The following is an 18,209-nucleotide window of genomic DNA, read 5'->3' on the forward strand; positions in this document are numbered from 1 at the left end:
ACCCACATGGAATTGTCTGGTGCGGTGCTTGAGGGCCATTAGTGCCAGTTCTAAAACCGTCGAAACCGAGAGTTATAGCCCTTCCAAACCGGTATTAATGAGGGGTCTAGGGTGTTTATCAGGATGTCTATGAAAACCTGCAGTTTCTTACAATCTTCCAACTAACAAAGTTTGGTGCCCAATCACATTAGCTTATATACAAAGGGTGGAACATATGAGGAGTGAACCTCGTATTAAGTTTCACATACTGATTTCGGAACTGTCAGAATTAGGTAAATGCATGAGCTTCATCTTCAGCAGAAATGAGCATTTGCACTATGTACTTCATGCTTGGCCTCTTGTTTCTATCTTCTTCCAGGCATGAAATGGCCAATTTTATAACTAGCTGAGCCTGCAAATGATTAAATTCACCACCAAATTGATCATCAATTAAGTCCATAATCCATGATTCATCCTTGCTGTCCAGTTTGTCAACAACCATCTTAACCACGCTTCTCACATCAGTTTCTACTCCATCTTTCCCATCAACCACCCATTCTGTAATCCTCCTCCCTTTCACCAGCTCGAGAAGAACAACTCCATAACTATATACATCAACCTTCTCGGTGATCGGAAGGCTAGAAACCCACTCAGGAGCCATATATCCTCTCGTCCCCCGAATCCGTGACATTTCAGAACTAGACCCATCTCTGTTCAACAACTTGGACAAGCCAAAGTCAGTGATCTTAGGCTCCATATCTTCATCCAACAGTATGTTCTCGGGCTTCATGTCACAATGGATGATCCACTCTAGGCATTCATTGTGAAGATATGCCAACCCCTTGGCCACACCTAGAGCAATGTTGAACCTTTGCTTCCATCCAAGAAACTTGCTGGAATCTCTCCTATCAAATAGTACTTTGGCCAATGATCCATTCTCAATGTACTCATAGACTAAAATCCTATGTGTTCCTTCCGAGCAAAATCCCCACATTCTCACAAGATTCATATGATAAATCCTACCAATCACACTCAATTCAGCTTGGAAAACATCCTCACTCTGTCTCACATCTTGTAGCACCTTGACAGCCACCACCCTCTCATCGTCTAAACTCCCCTTGTATACTATACCTGATCCACCGTGACCGATCTTGTTGTTGAACTTTTTAGTTCCCCTCTCCAACTCCGAGTACCTATATGCGCGAAAATGGCTAGTAACAATCCTGTACCCTTCTTCTAGTACCGAAACCTGGCTTGGCCTGAAAACTCCCTTGTTGGAAAAGATCCAGCATCCCATCGCGATCAGAAACACCTCAATGACAAAAATTGCAGAGAGGAATCCATAGAAGTAGAACCATATTGACTTGCCCTGATTATTGCTTGAGCTCGACGACATATCGGAGACATTGAGCAAGAACTCTGATGAGCTTGAGCCACTACATCCAGCAATGTCTTCCTCAATGGCAAGGCTGTGGCCATCGCCATGCGTCTGCCATTGGTGGACGTGCAACTCTGGCATGTCGAGATCAGCTGGGACCTTGAGATAGGCCGTGCCAAGATGGGCAGGGTGTGTTCTGCCATTGAACATGAGGCCCTTGGTGTAGCACTCTCCTGTGCCCTGCTTGTACTCGAACACCACGCACGACGGCTCGCTCATGCACCGCGCCGTGCACTCGTGCAGCGACAGGTGCGCGCTGCTGTTGATGTCGAAGCCCCAGAAGTCGGTGTGCGGCAGCGCCACCAGCTTCATCGCCGGCGGCCGGCCACCGCCGCCGCCGCCGTTGGTGTAGTTGAACGTCGGCTGGCAGCCTCTTGTCCAGTCGCTCGGGTCGGCGCGCGCGTACCCCGGCACGCAGACGCACACCGGCGCCGGCGAGTAGAGGCACACGGCGTTGGCGCCGCACACGCCGTGGATGACGCACGGGTTGACGAACGCCATCCACGACACCGACCATGTCCCGGCCGTCTCATCCAGGCTGTACAGCCTGAGGTTGCCGTCCGTGTCCAGCGTCAGCCTCCTGAACCTGACGCCGGCGTCCTCGCCGAGATCGGCGGCGTCGAAGGTCGCATTGTCGCTGGACAAGAAATGGCCGGAGGCGTCGAAGAAAGCTTCCCGGGTGAAGTTGTAGTAGATGTTGCGGTTGTTCTGCCAGTAGCTGTAGTACGGGTTGGGCCAGTAGATGCTGCTGGGCATCTTGTGGTTGTCGTACACCAGCGAGAGCATGGCGTAGTCGCTGAAGCGGAAGCTGTAGAAGCCGGCGGCGAGGAGCTTGCCTGCCGAGACCATCACCTCGCCGGCGGCGACGATGCGCTGGGTGGGAAGCAGGGTGTCGGTGGGGTGGTCGAAGCTCTGCCATAGGATGTTCCTGCTCGCGTCCTCGATGGCGAGGTTGCCGGAGTCGTGCAGCCGCGCGCGAGCGGCGGTGGTGTTGGCGACGGTTGAGTTCCATACCACCTCGCCGTCGTAGTCGGTGAGGACGAGCGCGCCGCGGCGGCCGTCGAGCGCGAGGCGGGAGCGCGCGCCGTGGACGGGGCGGCCGCGGTTGGCGGACCAGACGACGGCGCGGTCGGCGGCGCGCGCGAACCAGACGGAGAAGGTGAAGACGGTGGGCGAGACGCCGTAGAGGCCCGCGGCGAAGGTGCCGTCCGGGGAGAGCAAGAGGTCGGTGGCGTGGTCCTCGACGTCGATGGAGGCGCCCCGGGGGAGGCTGTCGCGGCGCGCCTCGCACGGGAAGGGACGCGACAGCGAGAGGAAGACGACGACGGCGGCGAGCAGCGGTACGGTGGCGGCGGCGCGGCTACAATTTTTGCTCATGGCCGTGCCGGTGAATGGGTTGATCAGAAGCGATGATTTGCTTCTGCTCACTGTTGAGGCGTTGAGTTAATTAAATTAAACAAATTAAGTAGTGTAATACAGTATATTACAGTTATCTGACAGCGATGTTGCACTGGTAACTCTTTATCAACAGCGACTGCAGCTTTGTATTTGTTTGAGGTCATTCCAGCAAGCCGAGTGAAGAGATAAGTCAGGCTGAAGAATCGTCATGGTCATGACGATGTTTTATTCATGGATGAGAAGTACATACCGATTGACCGATCGTTTCGAGCAAAGCTGAATGTTTTCTTTGCGAGATGCTCCCTCCGTTTCTTATTATAATTACATATTATAAGTTATTTGATTTTTTTTCTTAGTTAAAGTTTTTTTTAGCTTTTATCATGTTTGTAAAAAAAATTAGCAACATCTACAACACTAAATTAGCTTCATTAAATTTAGTTCAATATATTTTTATAATATGTTTGTTTTGTATTAAAAATGTTAGTATATTTTTCTATAAACTTGATTAAACTTAAAGAAGTTTGACTAAGAAAAAAGTCAAACAACTAATAATTTATTTATAGAGGTTATAGAACAAAAGCCGGCCGAAATTTATTAAGAAGGGTGAAAACAGAGTTTTATAGAGTTTGCATAGCAAAATGACATCTCCATGCACACCTACCACCACAAAGGACATGTACTCCAATGTCAAAAAAAAGACATGTTACTCCCACCATCTACATCCTGCTTAGCCCGTGTACGTCTACGCTGGCTTTGCTAGATAATTCATTCAAGGTGCTTCTCATGGGGGAATGGATTATGATTTTTAGAGGGGATGTCTTTTCGTGTATACTTTTTTTTAAAAAAAATCAATGCAAATGGTTGTAAGAAAAATCTAAAAAGTTTTGATAATGTAGAGTATACTATTTGTGTATTATTTAAGCAACGAGAAGATATCGTCTCGAGAATTTAAAAGTGTTTTCCCTTCTTGTGGATGCTTGTTTTGCAACAGGAATTACCTACAGTTACTGCTACATGTTAGCTGTTGTTACCTGTTGTGCACTGACTACAGAGGATCTGTTGTTTCCTATTTTGACCATATATTCAAGGTAAATATGTGTTTCTTATTTTGACCATATATTCAAGGTAAATGTCATTTTTTTAGCTAAGTCCAACTAGAAGTTCTTCTCTGCAAGATAACTTAGAAAAATGTCCAAATGTGCTGAGAAGTACTCCAAAAGGTTACATCAACTACACTGTGAGTATCTGACTAATACCAATTCTAACATTAGCTGTCATACAAGATACTCTACATCACAACACGTGCAACAAGCTAGTTCTTCCTCCGTTGTAAATTTTTAGTATATAACAACTTCTCCGTCTACTATCTCATCTTGACCCATCAATGATTGTCTCTTGTTATTTTTTTCCACCACTTTCACATATCAAACAATCATAATCATCCCTCATTTAGTTCCACCTCGCTCCTTAATTTCCGTGAAAAACCTCTAGAAGTATTCATATTTTATGATAGATGAAGTAGTCACTGGTCAAGCCATGCTCATCCTAGCATCATATTTAACTCATGGCAGTTTGTACTAAATTCTTGTAGCAACTTCTATTACCAGCGGCTATCATGCCCATAGGTTATTTCAGCATCAAACTAGCAAACACTTGTAAAGTATATCTTCATCATATGAACAATAAAAAAAGGTGTATTTGTGTATGCTCCCTCAAGTATCTCCATACCTGAGGCTCTATTGTTGTTAAAAGTTTTATTTTTTTTTATAAAAAATCAGTGCCTAGACAGCGAAAACGACTTAAATATCAACATCACAGCTCGACGATGACCATTCTTACCTGATCCTCGCTCCTCAAGGCTGCACCGCAAACTAAGTCAGATCATCTGATTTCAACTACAGAGGAGCCACAGTGAAGCATCATTATCTGTTAGCTGTACTGGTGTTGTTGGTATCATTGATCTGTCCTTGGTAGATTTTCCACAAGTCTAGTCTAACTAGGAACGCCTATTGTCAGAACTGCTACAGCCCATGCTTCTTAGAATTGTAATATGCTGGAGAAAAATTTGACAGGCTGAACTTTCTGTGGCAATAAGGCCCAACAAAGGAGACAAAATATGTCCAATTTCTCAATCCAATTAAGAACCAGCAATCAATTCAAAACGAAGAGAAAGAACGCATACACCACGCTCAATCAAAAATAAGGACATGCAAACAAAAGGAATACTGACCTGAAAAGTATATCAACAATTGTGATGGATTCGGTGCAAATGAACTTAAGGAAAACACAGTGAACTAGGATATATTCATAAGATATTTCTTCTATGGGACAACATCTCATAGAACGAAGGGTCTGGATCTAATTGTACATGATAGCCTAGGTCCGATCATATCTAATGAAGATGAATCAGGCTTTTATTAGTGAAAAGAGAGTGAATCAGGTTTGATCAAAATAAGCGGATGGGATCTGTAGCCACTGTTCATTAAGGGGCTAGTGTTAACAACCAAATTTGGTAAATTTACATCGGATTTGGAGTTAAGGCCGAAGCGAATTTGGAAGGAAATCGATAATGGAAACAGGGTATGAATCGGCTTCGGAACCGCATCGGCTACAGTGTGCATCGGCAGTTACCGAATCGGACAAGGCAAGCCGATGTAGCCGATTCCGGCAAGGTGATATTAGAATCATTGTCGGATTGAGTTGACGTGCTTCATGATGACTGCCACGTACGGATCGAGCCCGAAGAAGGCAGTTGTATCTATTAATTATGAATAATTTGTTAGTTTCCTTTTATCTTTAGGAAAGTGTGTTTAGTGTCCTATAAGGACTTTATCTTTTCCTTTTATTTTTAGGAAAGTTTCTTTCTTGTCCGACAAGGACTTGTATCAAACCATCGGTATAAATATGTACACCCGGGGTCTATGTAATCTATCTTCACGATCAATACAATTCGGCGCATCGCCACCTTTTACCTTTTATACTTTATTTTATCGTCCGCGGGACTTGGCACCTGACGTGGGGCTGCATCGGTGTTCGATCTCCGGCTAAGGGGTAAGTCCAATGTTCCGCCGGTCCAGGCAATTGTATCGTCTACGTCGGCGTCGTTCAAGGCTGCATCAGTATATTCGACCTCTTGGATTACTCTGGTTTGGATAATATATTTACCTACCTATTTATCATATGTCTCTGTTAATCTAGTCTTAGCATATCAATTTAGCTCTATCGGCTGCTTCTCGTTTTAGGGTTTCTGCCGGTATCGGCTAAATCGTGTTGCTAGATTAGATTAGCTTAGACATCCACCACCCTGAAAACTCAGTCAACGGCTTGATTGTCTAGATATTACGTTTCTTTTCATACTTAGTGCTGCATCAGTTAAGTTTGATCTACTAAGTCGTGCTTAGAACCATAATCTCTAGCCTGCTTCTTGATTGCCAATAAGGGTTTCAGCCGGTGAGTTATCTGGACGTTGCAATATCGGCTCATAAGGATTGCATATACATATAAGTTGGATTTAGCCGATGACAACAAAAGTTTCACTGTTTAATCTAATCTTGTGGATTTCATGACATCGGACCTCCAGCCGATGTGTGCTTTAACCTTTGGATCGATGCTTATTTATCATATCATTATTTGCCGATTGGTTTATACTGGATTATATTGTTATTTTATTACATCATCATCAGTCGATTGCTTTTATATCGTTACCTACATTAGACATATAGCCTATTGCTTAAACCCTATCACTATCGGCTGGTATCGGCGTCGGCTGTTATCGGCTATCGGCTGGAATTACTCCATCGGCTTGTCAGCCAATCGGCTGTTTGATCTACTATTTGCATATCTTGTCAGTTGTAGGATCAAACTGACTGGCACGCCCGCATCTCACTAAGATTTGGACCTGCACAGGAGCTAAGCAGATCTCTCAGGCCAGTGTGTTCGATTTTTTCGTCAACAGCTAGGTACTAATCTGGCATCGGACAGCACCCAACACCTAGATTCTGTTCCTATATGCTGAGTTTCTGCACCAAGATGAGTTTCTTCATGCGCTGACTTCATCCCTACCAAGGATGAACACAATCACCTATTAAAATTAATTTAAGACTTCCATTCCCATAAGCAACCAGCAAAAATTTCATCTACTCTAAGGCAGCGTTCGTTCTGGGAGATTGGAGATAGAATGCACATTGTTTTCCGCGCGCACGCTTCCCAAACTATTAAACGGTGTATTTTTTACAAAAATTTTCTATAGGAAAGTTGCTTTAAAAAATTATATTAGTCCATTTTTGAAATTGAAATAATTAATACTCAATTAATCATGTACTAATAGCTCACCTCGTTTTGCGTATCTTCCCAATCTTCTCTATCTCGCCTTTCTCAAACTCAGCCTAAGATTTCCCTGATACTATTCAACTAATTTGTCCCAGTTATGTATTCTGCTTATTCGGTAACTCCATTGATGGTTGTTGATCTCCAGGAGACGGCCAAAGGTTGCTAATGCATAATAAAATTTGCGGATTTTGAGATATTCCCTTATTGCAGAAACATCAGAATCTCTTAGGTCGGTCTTTTCTATTATTATTTCAATGGCTCTAATGAAGTAATCATCCATACCCAGGTTTAATAGACCTTCAGCTAGCATACGGAAGGATGAGAACTCTGGTATGAATCCCTTATCAACCATCTCCAACATGAAAATCAAAAGCTTCATTAATAGGCCCTCCACCACAACAGAGCCCACGAAAAACAATCTTATATGTGAACGCATCAGGAGGCTCGCCAACTTCTGTGATCTCCCTAAAAAGACTCAGGGCATCTCTGATATTATTCCGTCTGAAGAGAGACTGGATTGCAGGATTGTAAGCTTTTGGAGTAGGCCTCATCCCTTTTATCCGCATACCTCTGAATACCTTCAAAGCAACCTATGTCCTACCAGCCTTGCATAGACCGTTAATCAGAGTACCGTACTTCAAATCCATTTGCAGTCATAGTTTCTAAAATATCCGCAACCTTTTTTATGTCACCTTGCTTGCAGTACTGAGTTAGAATAGAATTGTAAGTGATATTGTTAGGTTGCAACCCTTCACTTATCATTTGATTAATAAGCTCAAAAGCATCATCAATCCTTTTGGCCTTGCACAAACCATCAATGGGAGTATTGAATGTGATTGCATTCCTCGAAATGCCTTGCAGATCCATTTGATCAAAAACTTCTTTCGCTTCTTCTATTCTCATTGTCTTGCATAACCCGTCAATTATAGTGTCATATGTAATTGTACTTTGAGGACAACCAGTAGACTCCATATCTTTTAACAAATCCAATGCTTTACCAAGCTTTTCCCAAGTGAGCAAATATTGTCAATCAAAGTATTGTATGTCACTTCATCCGGGTGCATCCACTACTCTTCATCTCTACAAATAATCGAAGTGCAAGATGAGGATCTCCTACCTTGGAGTGCGTTAATCAGAATATTGAAAGTATAAACATCTGGAGAGACTCCCTTCACTGTAACCTAGCATGCAAGGTCCAAGGCTTCCTCAAGTCGATTCCATGTGCATAAGGCAGCAACGAGAGTGTTGAATGTGGTAACGTCAAGCAAGCAACCCTGATCCACCATCTGATTCAAAATTTCTTTCGCCTCTTCCAGCTGTCCATTTTTACAAAGGCAATTCACAACGATATTGTAGGTGAAAACATCAGGATGATGGCCCTCCTGAACCATCACATCCATGACTTTGAGAGCATGGCCGACATGATCATTTTGGCAGAGACCATTAACAAAAGTGTTATATGTCATCTGGTCAGGCTCAAACCCATCGGCAATCTCCAGCTACATATATCCAAGAGCATCCTTCACCCTTCCTAGCTTGCAGTACCCATTAATCAAAACATTAACCATCACCTTCGTCAGCGAGCACCCCATTTCCAACATCCTGGCTTTCACCCTCAGTGCAGCCTCGATGCTCCCCTCCTCAACAAATCCTTGCATCAGGGTGGTAAACGTCGTCTCGTCAGGCGCCACGCCTCTGCTAGACATTTCCTCGAGCATGAGAACTGCAGTCCTGACCTGATGTGCTCGGCATAACGCTTTCATCAGTGTGTTGAATGTGACAACATCAGGCTTGATCCCCCTAGCACCCATCTCCGAGTACACCCACTCAAGCAATTTCATCTCGCTCCCCTCCACAAGAACATTGAGAAGGTGGTTGTACACACCACCGTGTCTGCCTGAATGCCAAACAGTGGGTCAAGCTGATTCAGGACCAGATCGACGGCATCGTCGAACAGCTGCTGTCGCGCGTAGCAATCCAGGAAGGAGTGGACTACGCCCAATTTCACCTGGTGCCCCTCCCGCCGCATCTCCGCGACAAGCACCTTCATGAGGTCGAGGGCGCCTGCGGCGCCGAGCTTGCGGATGATCTCCTCGTAGACCTCGGGGCCGGGCGCGAAGTCGTTCCACGCCAGCACCGCGTTGAGCATCCGGAGCACCGTGTCGGGGTCCGGCTGCTCTCGCAGGGCGGTGAGAAGCTGCTCTTGGTCGGCTGCCCGGAGAGGGCCGTGCCGGGCCTCGGCGCGGCGCCACCGAACCCGTAGAGGCAAAGGAGGCCCTACTCTGACATGGCACGGGCACGGCGGCTCCGCCCGAGGTGCTGAGCAAACGCGGTGCATTGGGGGTTCAGTTCAGCTAGCTGAAATTCCAGCAGAGTCTCATCACCAACAAACAAAAGGAAATCAATCCGAATGCGGATGGATGAGCAGCAATCCCAATGTACGCCGCTCCAGTCGCCAGCGGCGGAGGAGGATACCGGCTAGGCGGCTATGATCGAGAGAGAAGGTATGAATGAGTGAATAGAATACCTTGAGTTGGAGTCTGGCCACTCCGATAGCCGCTGGAAGCCGTCGTGTGCAAGAGGGAGGCGGGAAAAGGCCCGACGGCGAGGCGAGGGGAGGTGGCCGGCCTTTGGGTTGTGGGCCTTAGGCCCTGCGAGCAGCAGCAGCACTAAAGTGCATCGATAGGCCTTAGGCCCTAGGCCCTTAGCCCATCTTGCAAGCAGCAGCAGTAGCCAGCGTGAAGCACAGCAACAACAGGCAGCTAGCTTTAGGCTTTTTTTTTTTCTTTTTGGGAATAATCACCGGAGAGGAGAGATTCCCCACCTAAATCTTCCATTATCCAAGGGAGAAAACAAAGTTTCAAGTTTACAGGGGGCGGTCATTGCCAGCGGCAAGCCATTACAGATGTTGAGAGATTATAGCATTAGAGAAGACAGAGTTCCAACTTTGCACAACTATTCTATCCAACCGCTTCAACAGAGATTACAGTCGTCAAGACACCTCCACAAGAGATGTTGCAAGTAGGATTGCAGATTACGAAAGATCACTTCATGCCGGTGGTTCCATAAACTCCAGAAGCAGAATAGATAGAAAGTTTTATAGTGGGCCACTGGAATAACCGGCGAGGGGGATAGCGATGCAAGATTCTGGACATGCTGGATATTAGGCTAAATCCCAACCGCTACCTAGAAACTGGCTGCGAAGGGGTAGTGAAAGCAGAAGTGACTCGTAGTTTCCACCTCTGAGGAGCAAATCACGCATAGGGCATATGGCACAATGTTATTGGAGTGCAGGTTTTTGCATGTCGGCAACCATTCCTTGGCGAGCAGCCAAGCAAAGAACTGAACCTTTGGCGAGCTAGCTTTAGGCTTTAGCTTTAGGTTGAGTTCTTTTCATCTACTTGTTAAGGGCACGATTTCTAAACTAGTAAATGGTGTGTTTTGTGTAAAAGTATTCTCTGTAGATGTTTGTTTTATTAAAAAAACAAATGAATCCATTTTATAAATTTATAATAATTAATATATGATTAATCACGTGTTAATGACTTCGTCCCATTTCGCATGACGCAATAAGCTAAACCCTAAAATCTAGTTCGAACATAACCTTAGGGCCTGTTTGGGGGAGATTAAGATTCTGAGAAACAACTGTTAGGTAGCTAGTTTCTGAGAATCTAGAAAAGCTGGGTTTTCCATCTTTTGGCTTTTAGTTTATTTTCTGGATTCTACAGAAAAGCTGAGAACTCTGTAGATTCTACAACTATAACTTCTCAGAATCTGAATCAAAAGTTGAACTGTTAGGGGGAGTTTCTGATTCTGACTCCATAACATACCCTTAGTCCCATCTCGGAAATTAGATGAGAGGATGAGTAGTGACAAGTAACATTGGCTATGATTTTTTTTTTTTTGAGAAGCGAGGGCAAAAAAAAAAACACAATGTGTTGTAGTGTATGTGTAGTCCAATGAATTGAGTTGTGTGTTACAGTGTAAGTGTAGTCCAACAAGGCGTTGGACCTAAAAACGTTTTCGGGCATCGTGCGTTGAAATATTCAAGAACCAGCGCATGAATGATCTCAAGCTGATTCTGATGAAAATCTTTTATGGATAACGCTGAAGATTGCAATCTCTTTGATAACGATGATGATAATAATAGTATGTAACCTCCTCTGACGGACAAATATAATAAGTACCTAATGAATTATCTATAAATATGGTGATGTAGGATAGAAATTGTGCGTTCAGGTTCAGGAAATACGTTGGATGTCATTGTCTGTTTGACATGAAGAAGTCTCTCTTTGTAACGATTAGTCAAGATTACTAGGTTGTAACTGACAAAAATAGACATCAATGGTAAGAATCGTATAGTCCATGTGCAAGTTGATAATTTATGTAAAGAGATAGAATTTGCAGTTTTATCAGGACTGACTGATAACCGACGAGTGCAAGGTGCCCATGTTTTCTCTAGATTGAAGTTAATGTTCTCTTTTACGATCAAATCAAGCGACCACAGTTATCTGCATTTACACACGCATTTGTTGGACTGTATTATGTGTATTGTCAGTACCAGCTGACATACTAAAATCTTAGACAAATAGTAAAAAATGCAACGAGAGTCGTCAAGAAATGGGAGTTGGAGCTCAGCCAAACAATTTCAGCTCCACCTAAAATGAGAATAGAGCTGGTAGAGCTTTCTCACAAAATGAACTAGAGAGTTGAAGTTGGGTTTAGACAGCTTCACAACTCTATTTCAGATCCAACTCTTAAAGCTAAATTTTAGAAGTTAGAGATCTAACAAACAAGTCCTGTGGGAAAATGAGAAGAGATGAAGCCATGTGGAATCGACAAATGGATGAGAAAGTTATATGATGTTTGTTCCTCTTTGCACGTCTGTGTACATACATCTCCCCTACAAACTTCCAAAACCACTCGCTGGATTCGATCGATCCGTTGCCTCAGGAAAAGAAGGTCGTTGTCGGCCAGTGCGAGTCAAACTTAGCTTCTTAATTTTCGAGGTTTGTCTGTCAGATCAAGCATTTCTTAATTAGGAGTAGTTAATCTGTCTAATTAGCTCAACAGTGAGTAAGTATGGCTTCCTCGCCACCTACCATCACCGGCACGGCCATGAGCACTAGCTGTAGCGGTGCCCTTCGCGCAGCCACCACCAAAGCGCTGCTACTCCTCGTCGTCGCCGTCTTCGTAGTCTCGCTCTCGCGTCCATTTCCGTGCGCAGCGGCGGCGCGCGACAGTCTACTCCGGGGCGCCTCCATCGCCGTCGAGGACCACGCCACCGACGTCCTGCTCTCCCCGGACGGCACCTTCGGCTGCGGCTTCTACGTCGTCTCGCCCACCGTCTTCACCTTCTCCGTCTGGTTCGCGCGCGCCGCCGACCGCGCCGTCGTCTGGTCCGCCAACCGCGGCCGCCCCGTCCACAGCAAGCGCTCCCGTCTCAAACTCAACGGCCGCCGCCGCGCGCTCGTCCTCACCGATTACGACGGCGAGGTGGTCTGGAACTCCACCGTCAGCGCCAACGCCACCGCCACCGCCACAGCTGCGCGCGCTCGGCTGCACGATTCCGGCAACCTCGCCGTCGAGGACGCGAGCGGGAACGTCCTATGGCAGAGCTTCGACCACCCCACCGACACACTACTGCCTACGCAGCGCATCGCCGCCGGCGAGGCGATGGTCTCGTCAGACAAGCTCCTCGCCGCGGGCTTCTACAGCTTCCGCTTCAGCGACTACGCCATGCTGTCGCTGGTGTACGACAACCATGAGATGTCCAGCATCTACTGGCCCAACCCCTACTACAGCTACTGGCAGAACAGTCGCAAGATCTACAACTTCACCCGGGAAGCTTTCTTCGACGCCTCTGGCCATTTCTCGTCCAGCGACAACGCCACCTTCGACGCCTCCGATCTGGCCAAGAATGTCGCCGTTAGGAGGAGGCTGACGCTGGACACAGATGGTAACCTCAGGCTGTACAGCCTTGACGAGGTCACCGGGACATGGTCGGTGTCGTGGATGGCGTTCAGCAACCCGTGCATCATCCACGGCGTGTGCGGCGCCAACGCCGTGTGCCTCTACTCGCCGGCGCCGGTGTGCGTCTGCGCGCCAGGGTACGCGCGCGCCGAACCGAGCGACTGGAGCAGAGGCTGCCGGCCGACGTTCAACTCCAGTGACGACGGCGGCCGGCCGCGGGCGATGAAGATGGTGCCGCTGCCGCACACCGACTTCTGGGGCTTCGACATCAACAGCAGCGAGAACCTGTCGCTGGACGAGTGCTCGACACGGTGCATGAGCGAGCCGTCGTGCGTGGTTTTCCAGTACAAGCAGGGCAAAGGTGAGTGCTACCCAAAAAGCCTCATGTTCAATGGCAGAACGTTCCCCGGCCTGCCTGGGACGGCCTATCTCAAGGTCCCGGCTGATCTTGACATGCTAGAAATACACATCCACCAATGGCAAGCAGACAGCGATGGTCACGGCATTGCCGCCATTCAGGAAGACATCGTCGGATGCGGTGGCATGAGCTCACCGGAGTTCTTGCTCAATGTCTCGAATGCGTCATCGAGCAAAAGTAATCAGGGCAAGTCGATATGGTTCTACTTCTACGGATTTCTGACTGCATTTTTTGTCATTGAAGTGTTTGTGATAGCATTCGGTTGCTGGCTCTTTTCCAACAAGGGAGTTTTTAAGCCATGTCAGGTTTCAGCACTAGATGAAGGGTACAGGATGGTTACCAACCATTTTCGCACATATAGCTACGCAGAGCTACAGAAGGGAACTAGAAAGTTTCAGAGTGAGATCGGCCGTGGTGGGTCAGGTGTTGTGTACAAAGGAGTTCTAGATGATGAGAGGACGGTGGCCGTCAAGGTGCTACAAGATGTGAAGCAGAGTGAGGATGTGTTCCAGGCTGAGTTGAGTGTTATTGGTAGAATTTATCATATGAATCTTGTTAGAATGTGGGGTTTTTGCTTAGAAGGAATACATAGGATTTTAGTCTATGAATACATTGAGAATGGATCATTGGCCAAAGTACTATTTCAAGGGAGGAATTCCGGTATGTTTCTTGGATGGAAGCAAAGGTTCAACATTGCTCTAGGTGTTGCCAAGGGGCTAGCATATCTTCACAATGAGTGCCTTGAGTGGATCATCCATTGCGACATGAAGCCGGAGAACATACTATTAGATGAAGATATGGAGCCTAAGATCACTGACTTTGGCTTGTCCAAGTTGTTGAATAGAGACGGGTCTGGTCCTGACATGTCACGGATTCGGGGGACAAGAGGATATATGGCTCCTGAGTGGGTTTCTAGCCTTCCAATCACAGAGAAAGTTGATGTGTACAGTTACGGAGTGGTGCTTCTTGAACTGGTGAAAGGGATGAGGATTTCAGACTGGGTGTTGGATGGGAAAGAGGGACTAGAAGCCGACGTGAGAAGTGTGGTTAAGATGGTTGTCAGCAAACTTGAGAGCAACATGGAATCCTGGGTTGCGGATTTGATGGATGATCGGTTGCATGGTGAATTTAATCATTTGCAGGCTAGGCTACTAATGCAATTGGCCGTTTCATGCTTGGAAGAAGATAAAAACAAAAGGCCAACCATGAAGTACATAGTACAAATGCTCATTTCCGCTGAAGATGAAGCTCATGCCTTCACCTAATTCTGATGGTTCTAACACAAGTATTTGAGATTTAATATGAAGTTCACTCTTTATCTATTTCACCCTTTCTGTAAAAATTATGCAAATTCATTAGCACTCTACTTTATTAGTTGGAAGATTGTAAGAGAGTGCAGGTTCTTAAGGACAACTTGATAAACATCAGTATAGTACTGAAATTATGCTAGCAAATGATTAAAACTAAAAAAAAATGCAACTGAGTATTTCTAAGTTAGATGAATATCTAAGCCAACTTTTCACAAATTATTTTCCCATCATAAATAGAGAGGGGCTTACGGATTGAAATCCTTATTTTCATATCATGCAACAATCTATACTTTTATAGCATTTCTTTTGGATCTCCCTCTAGCCACAACCACAAGATAACCACTTTCAATATTGTAAATTGCTTGGTAATATTAAAATCACCATGCAACCTATTGTCCACACAGTAGTCAAGACAACTTACTTTGGATCATTCTATTTTTTTTTAATAGAGACTTCACAACATCACTAGGGTTGAGTTCGCTTAAGTTCTAAACTCAACTTTCTCGTTTTCCACGTACATGCTTTTTAAACTTCTAAATAGTGTATTTTTTTAAAAAAAAATTATATATGAAAGTTGTTTTAAAAATCATATTAATATTTTTTAAAAAAAATAGTTAATACTTAATTAATCATGCGCTAATAAGTCACTTTATTTTTCATGCGCGAGGGATGAGTTCCCAACACCAAGAAAGAACTCAGTCTAGGAATATTTTAATCCCCCTACTTTCCCAACTTCTACACTCTCTTTTTTCATGCGTGCACTTCCCAAATTGCTAGATGATGTGTTTTATTAAAAAAGTATATAGGAATATTGTTTTAAAAAAATCATACTAATCCATTTAAATTTTAATTAGCTAATATTTAATTAATCACAAATAATCCACAGCTTGGTTCGGTGTGTCAGGTGGGACATCGTTAGCCCTACATGCTACTTACTAGGATCATGAGTTCTAATGGTCTATTGGTAGTTACTAGTGAGGAGGGAGGGGAAAATCAGATCAGCGGCACACCGTGTTGTAGATTCTGGAGGAGGCGAAGGCTATATGAGAGGGGTCCGATAGAAATAGGGGTTGGAGCAATGGGGAGGAAAAGGGATGGCAGCGGTGGAGGCGACACAGACAAGTAGGAGAGGCGTCGGCGCTTCCGCGGCCGTCTTCGCCTCTTTCGAGAGGAAACGCGAGGAGTGCGAGGCGGCGTCGAGGACGGCTGGGTCGAGTGCGTCTAGGGTTTTTGTGTTTGCTATACTCGAGAGATCTGGACCGTCTAGTTTTGCTTCACTGATCCTATGGCTCCGAAAGAGCAGCCGCGTGGGGCCACGCGGATGGCTAGATCGATCCTAGCACGAGATCAAACGGATCTTGGTAACTGAAACCGAAACACAATTAACCAGAAATGTAGGGCGTTTTTCCCAAAAAAAACAATGAGGTGGCGTGCTACCTTTTCAGCAATCCTATGGTGTTTAGAGAGATTAATATAATAAAGAGTAAATTTTACGGAACTATATATACTTTGATTAAATTATCACAAAACTACATATTTAAGATGATATATCACAAAACTACAGATTTAGCAATAAATTTATCACAAAACTATAGGTTTAAGGTTAAGTATTGCAAAACTACATATTTAATAATAAAATTATCACAAATCCATATGTTTAATAATAAAATTATCACGAATCCATATGTTTAACGTCAATTTAATTATAAAACTTGGACGTTGATAACTCAAACATAACATCAGTGCTAAGGATTTGAACCCCATATATGTAGTTTTGTGATAATTTTCTTATTAAATTTATAGTTTTGCCATACTTAGTCTTAAGCCTTTAGTTTTGTGATAAATTTAGTATTAAATATATAGTTTTATGATTTAAGTTTTGCGATTATTTGGTGAAAGTATATATAGTTTTGTGAAATTTACTCTATAATAAATGAGTATAAATTACTGTGTAGTAGCAGATTCAATAAATGAGAATAATCCAACTAGCATATCATATTTATATTAAATGAGAACATATCCAAGCAATCAATCAATAGTTTTAATAAATGAACATATCTTCCGGTTCTTAAAAAAGAATAAATAAATGCACATTATAAGTTATGTTAAGATATGTTGGAGATATTATAAGTTCAAGCATTAGCCATTAGATATCTTTTATAGTATATATTCAAAAACAAGTGAATAGTATGAAGTGACTCCACAGGACTTCGCATGACCACTATATATTTTGTGCTGCATATGTTGCACACATATTGATCAACAAACACAAAAATATTAGCATCCACTACAAGAAGATGATTAGTGCTAAAGTTATAGGAGTGTTTTGCGTCCTTGCCTTTTTAGCCATCTCTTCTTCTCCAAGCCATTTACAAGCTGAAGGCTGTGAGAACGAGAAAAATATTGTGATGAATAAGGATGGATGCTATCACAATATTGAAAGACATTTGGGTGACCAATTCCCAAAAAGACATTCACATTGCTGCCAAACAGTGGAGAGTGCAGATGTCAGCTGCATCTGTCGCACATTTACAGCAGCGGACAAGGCTAAAATTGCTTTGTCAAAGTGGGTTAACGTTGCAAAAGAATGTGGCAATCCGTTACACGCAGGGACTAACTGCGCAGGTTAGTTATTAATTCATACTCCTACTAACTTAGCTGGCTACATACAGTTATATCTGTTTTAATTTAACCTTATGATAAAGTTCTCCCTGTTATGCAATGAATAACAGACTTATGTTTCTCTTTTTTTTTCTTTTTGCAGGTTACCGTGTTCCCCTGCTTCCGTAACCTAGTCAAGCAGTTACCCTGGTCAATGGAAAAATAAACAATTAGAAATTTGGCAGCTGCATAATATGTCTTGTAAATTTCATGGTGCAAGTAATAGAGGAGAGATGGTAGCTTTTGTTTCTGTTCACAATATCTCTTAACTCCTTTTTTTAGTGATGAAAAGTTGAGAGCATATTGCACGTACAAATAAACTAAAAATAGTTACAACAGAACAAATATTACCCTTTTGTTTTTAAATATGTAAATGTTCCTCCATAACATAGTAGACATGTATAAATCAGAAAGTAACATCCAATCTATGGAAGACACTTGGGCCTAAGGATGTCATCAAAACATCAATGTGATTTCCATTTGGGATAAGCCTATTTTACCCCCTTCAACGCATCACTTTGTCTAAAATATACCCTCGAACTTCAAAAATGAGGAATTTAACACCCTCTAACTATCAATGGTGGATACATTACACCCTTGGTGGTTTGTAGGCTGGTTTTGGTTTAGTAGCTTGCCACTTGTAAAAAAGTAGTGGGCCCTACATGTCAGGGCCACCTATCTACACGCACAAAAGAGCTTGGGC

The 18,209-nt window shown here is 44.1% G+C and overlaps 3 protein-coding genes and 1 pseudogene across 3 annotated transcripts; 2 read left to right on the plus strand and 2 right to left on the minus strand.

Moving 5' to 3' along the window:
- Window positions 1–125: 125 nt before the first annotated feature.
- LOC127754876 (putative receptor protein kinase ZmPK1) lies at window positions 126–2,851 on the minus strand. Its single transcript, XM_052280472.1, has one exon. The coding sequence runs from the start codon at window positions 2,792–2,794 to the stop codon at window positions 269–271; it is 2,526 nt and encodes an 841-aa protein (XP_052136432.1). The 5' UTR covers window positions 2,795–2,851; the 3' UTR covers window positions 126–268.
- A 4,366-nt stretch (window positions 2,852–7,217) lies between these two features.
- Window positions 7,218–10,335, minus strand: LOC127754595 (pentatricopeptide repeat-containing protein At3g53700, chloroplastic-like; annotated as a pseudogene).
- Window positions 10,336–12,262: 1,927 nt separating this feature from the next.
- LOC127755077 (putative receptor protein kinase ZmPK1) lies at window positions 12,263–14,990 on the plus strand. Its single transcript, XM_052280713.1, has one exon. It carries the CDS (start codon window positions 12,263–12,265, stop codon window positions 14,798–14,800), a length of 2,538 nt encoding a protein of 845 aa, XP_052136673.1. The 3' UTR covers window positions 14,801–14,990.
- Window positions 14,991–17,142: 2,152 nt separating this feature from the next.
- LOC127754596 (uncharacterized) lies at window positions 17,143–17,635 on the plus strand. Its single transcript, XM_052280170.1, has 2 exons — window positions 17,143–17,470; window positions 17,610–17,635. Exons 1-2 carry the CDS (start codon window positions 17,143–17,145, stop codon window positions 17,633–17,635), a joined length of 354 nt encoding a protein of 117 aa, XP_052136130.1.
- The last annotated feature ends 574 nt before the right edge of the window (window positions 17,636–18,209 follow it).

Source organism: Oryza glaberrima, chromosome 11 (genome assembly GCF_000147395.1).
Source record: "Oryza glaberrima chromosome 11, OglaRS2, whole genome shotgun sequence".
Classification (NCBI taxonomy): domain Eukaryota; kingdom Viridiplantae; phylum Streptophyta; class Magnoliopsida; order Poales; family Poaceae; genus Oryza; species Oryza glaberrima.

Coding starts and splice junctions, on each gene's coding strand:
- LOC127754876 (XM_052280472.1), bottom strand. CDS start 2,794: ATGAGCAAAAATTGTAGCCGCGCCGCCGCCACCGTACCGCTGCTCGCC.
- LOC127755077 (XM_052280713.1), top strand. CDS start 12,263: ATGAGCACTAGCTGTAGCGGTGCCCTTCGCGCAGCCACCACCAAAGCG.
- LOC127754596 (XM_052280170.1), top strand. CDS start 17,143: ATGATTAGTGCTAAAGTTATAGGAGTGTTTTGCGTCCTTGCCTTTTTA. Junction 17,471..17,609: donor CGCAGGGACTAACTGCGCAG/GTTAGTTATTAA, acceptor TTCTTTTTGCAG/GTTACCGTGTTCCCCTGCTT.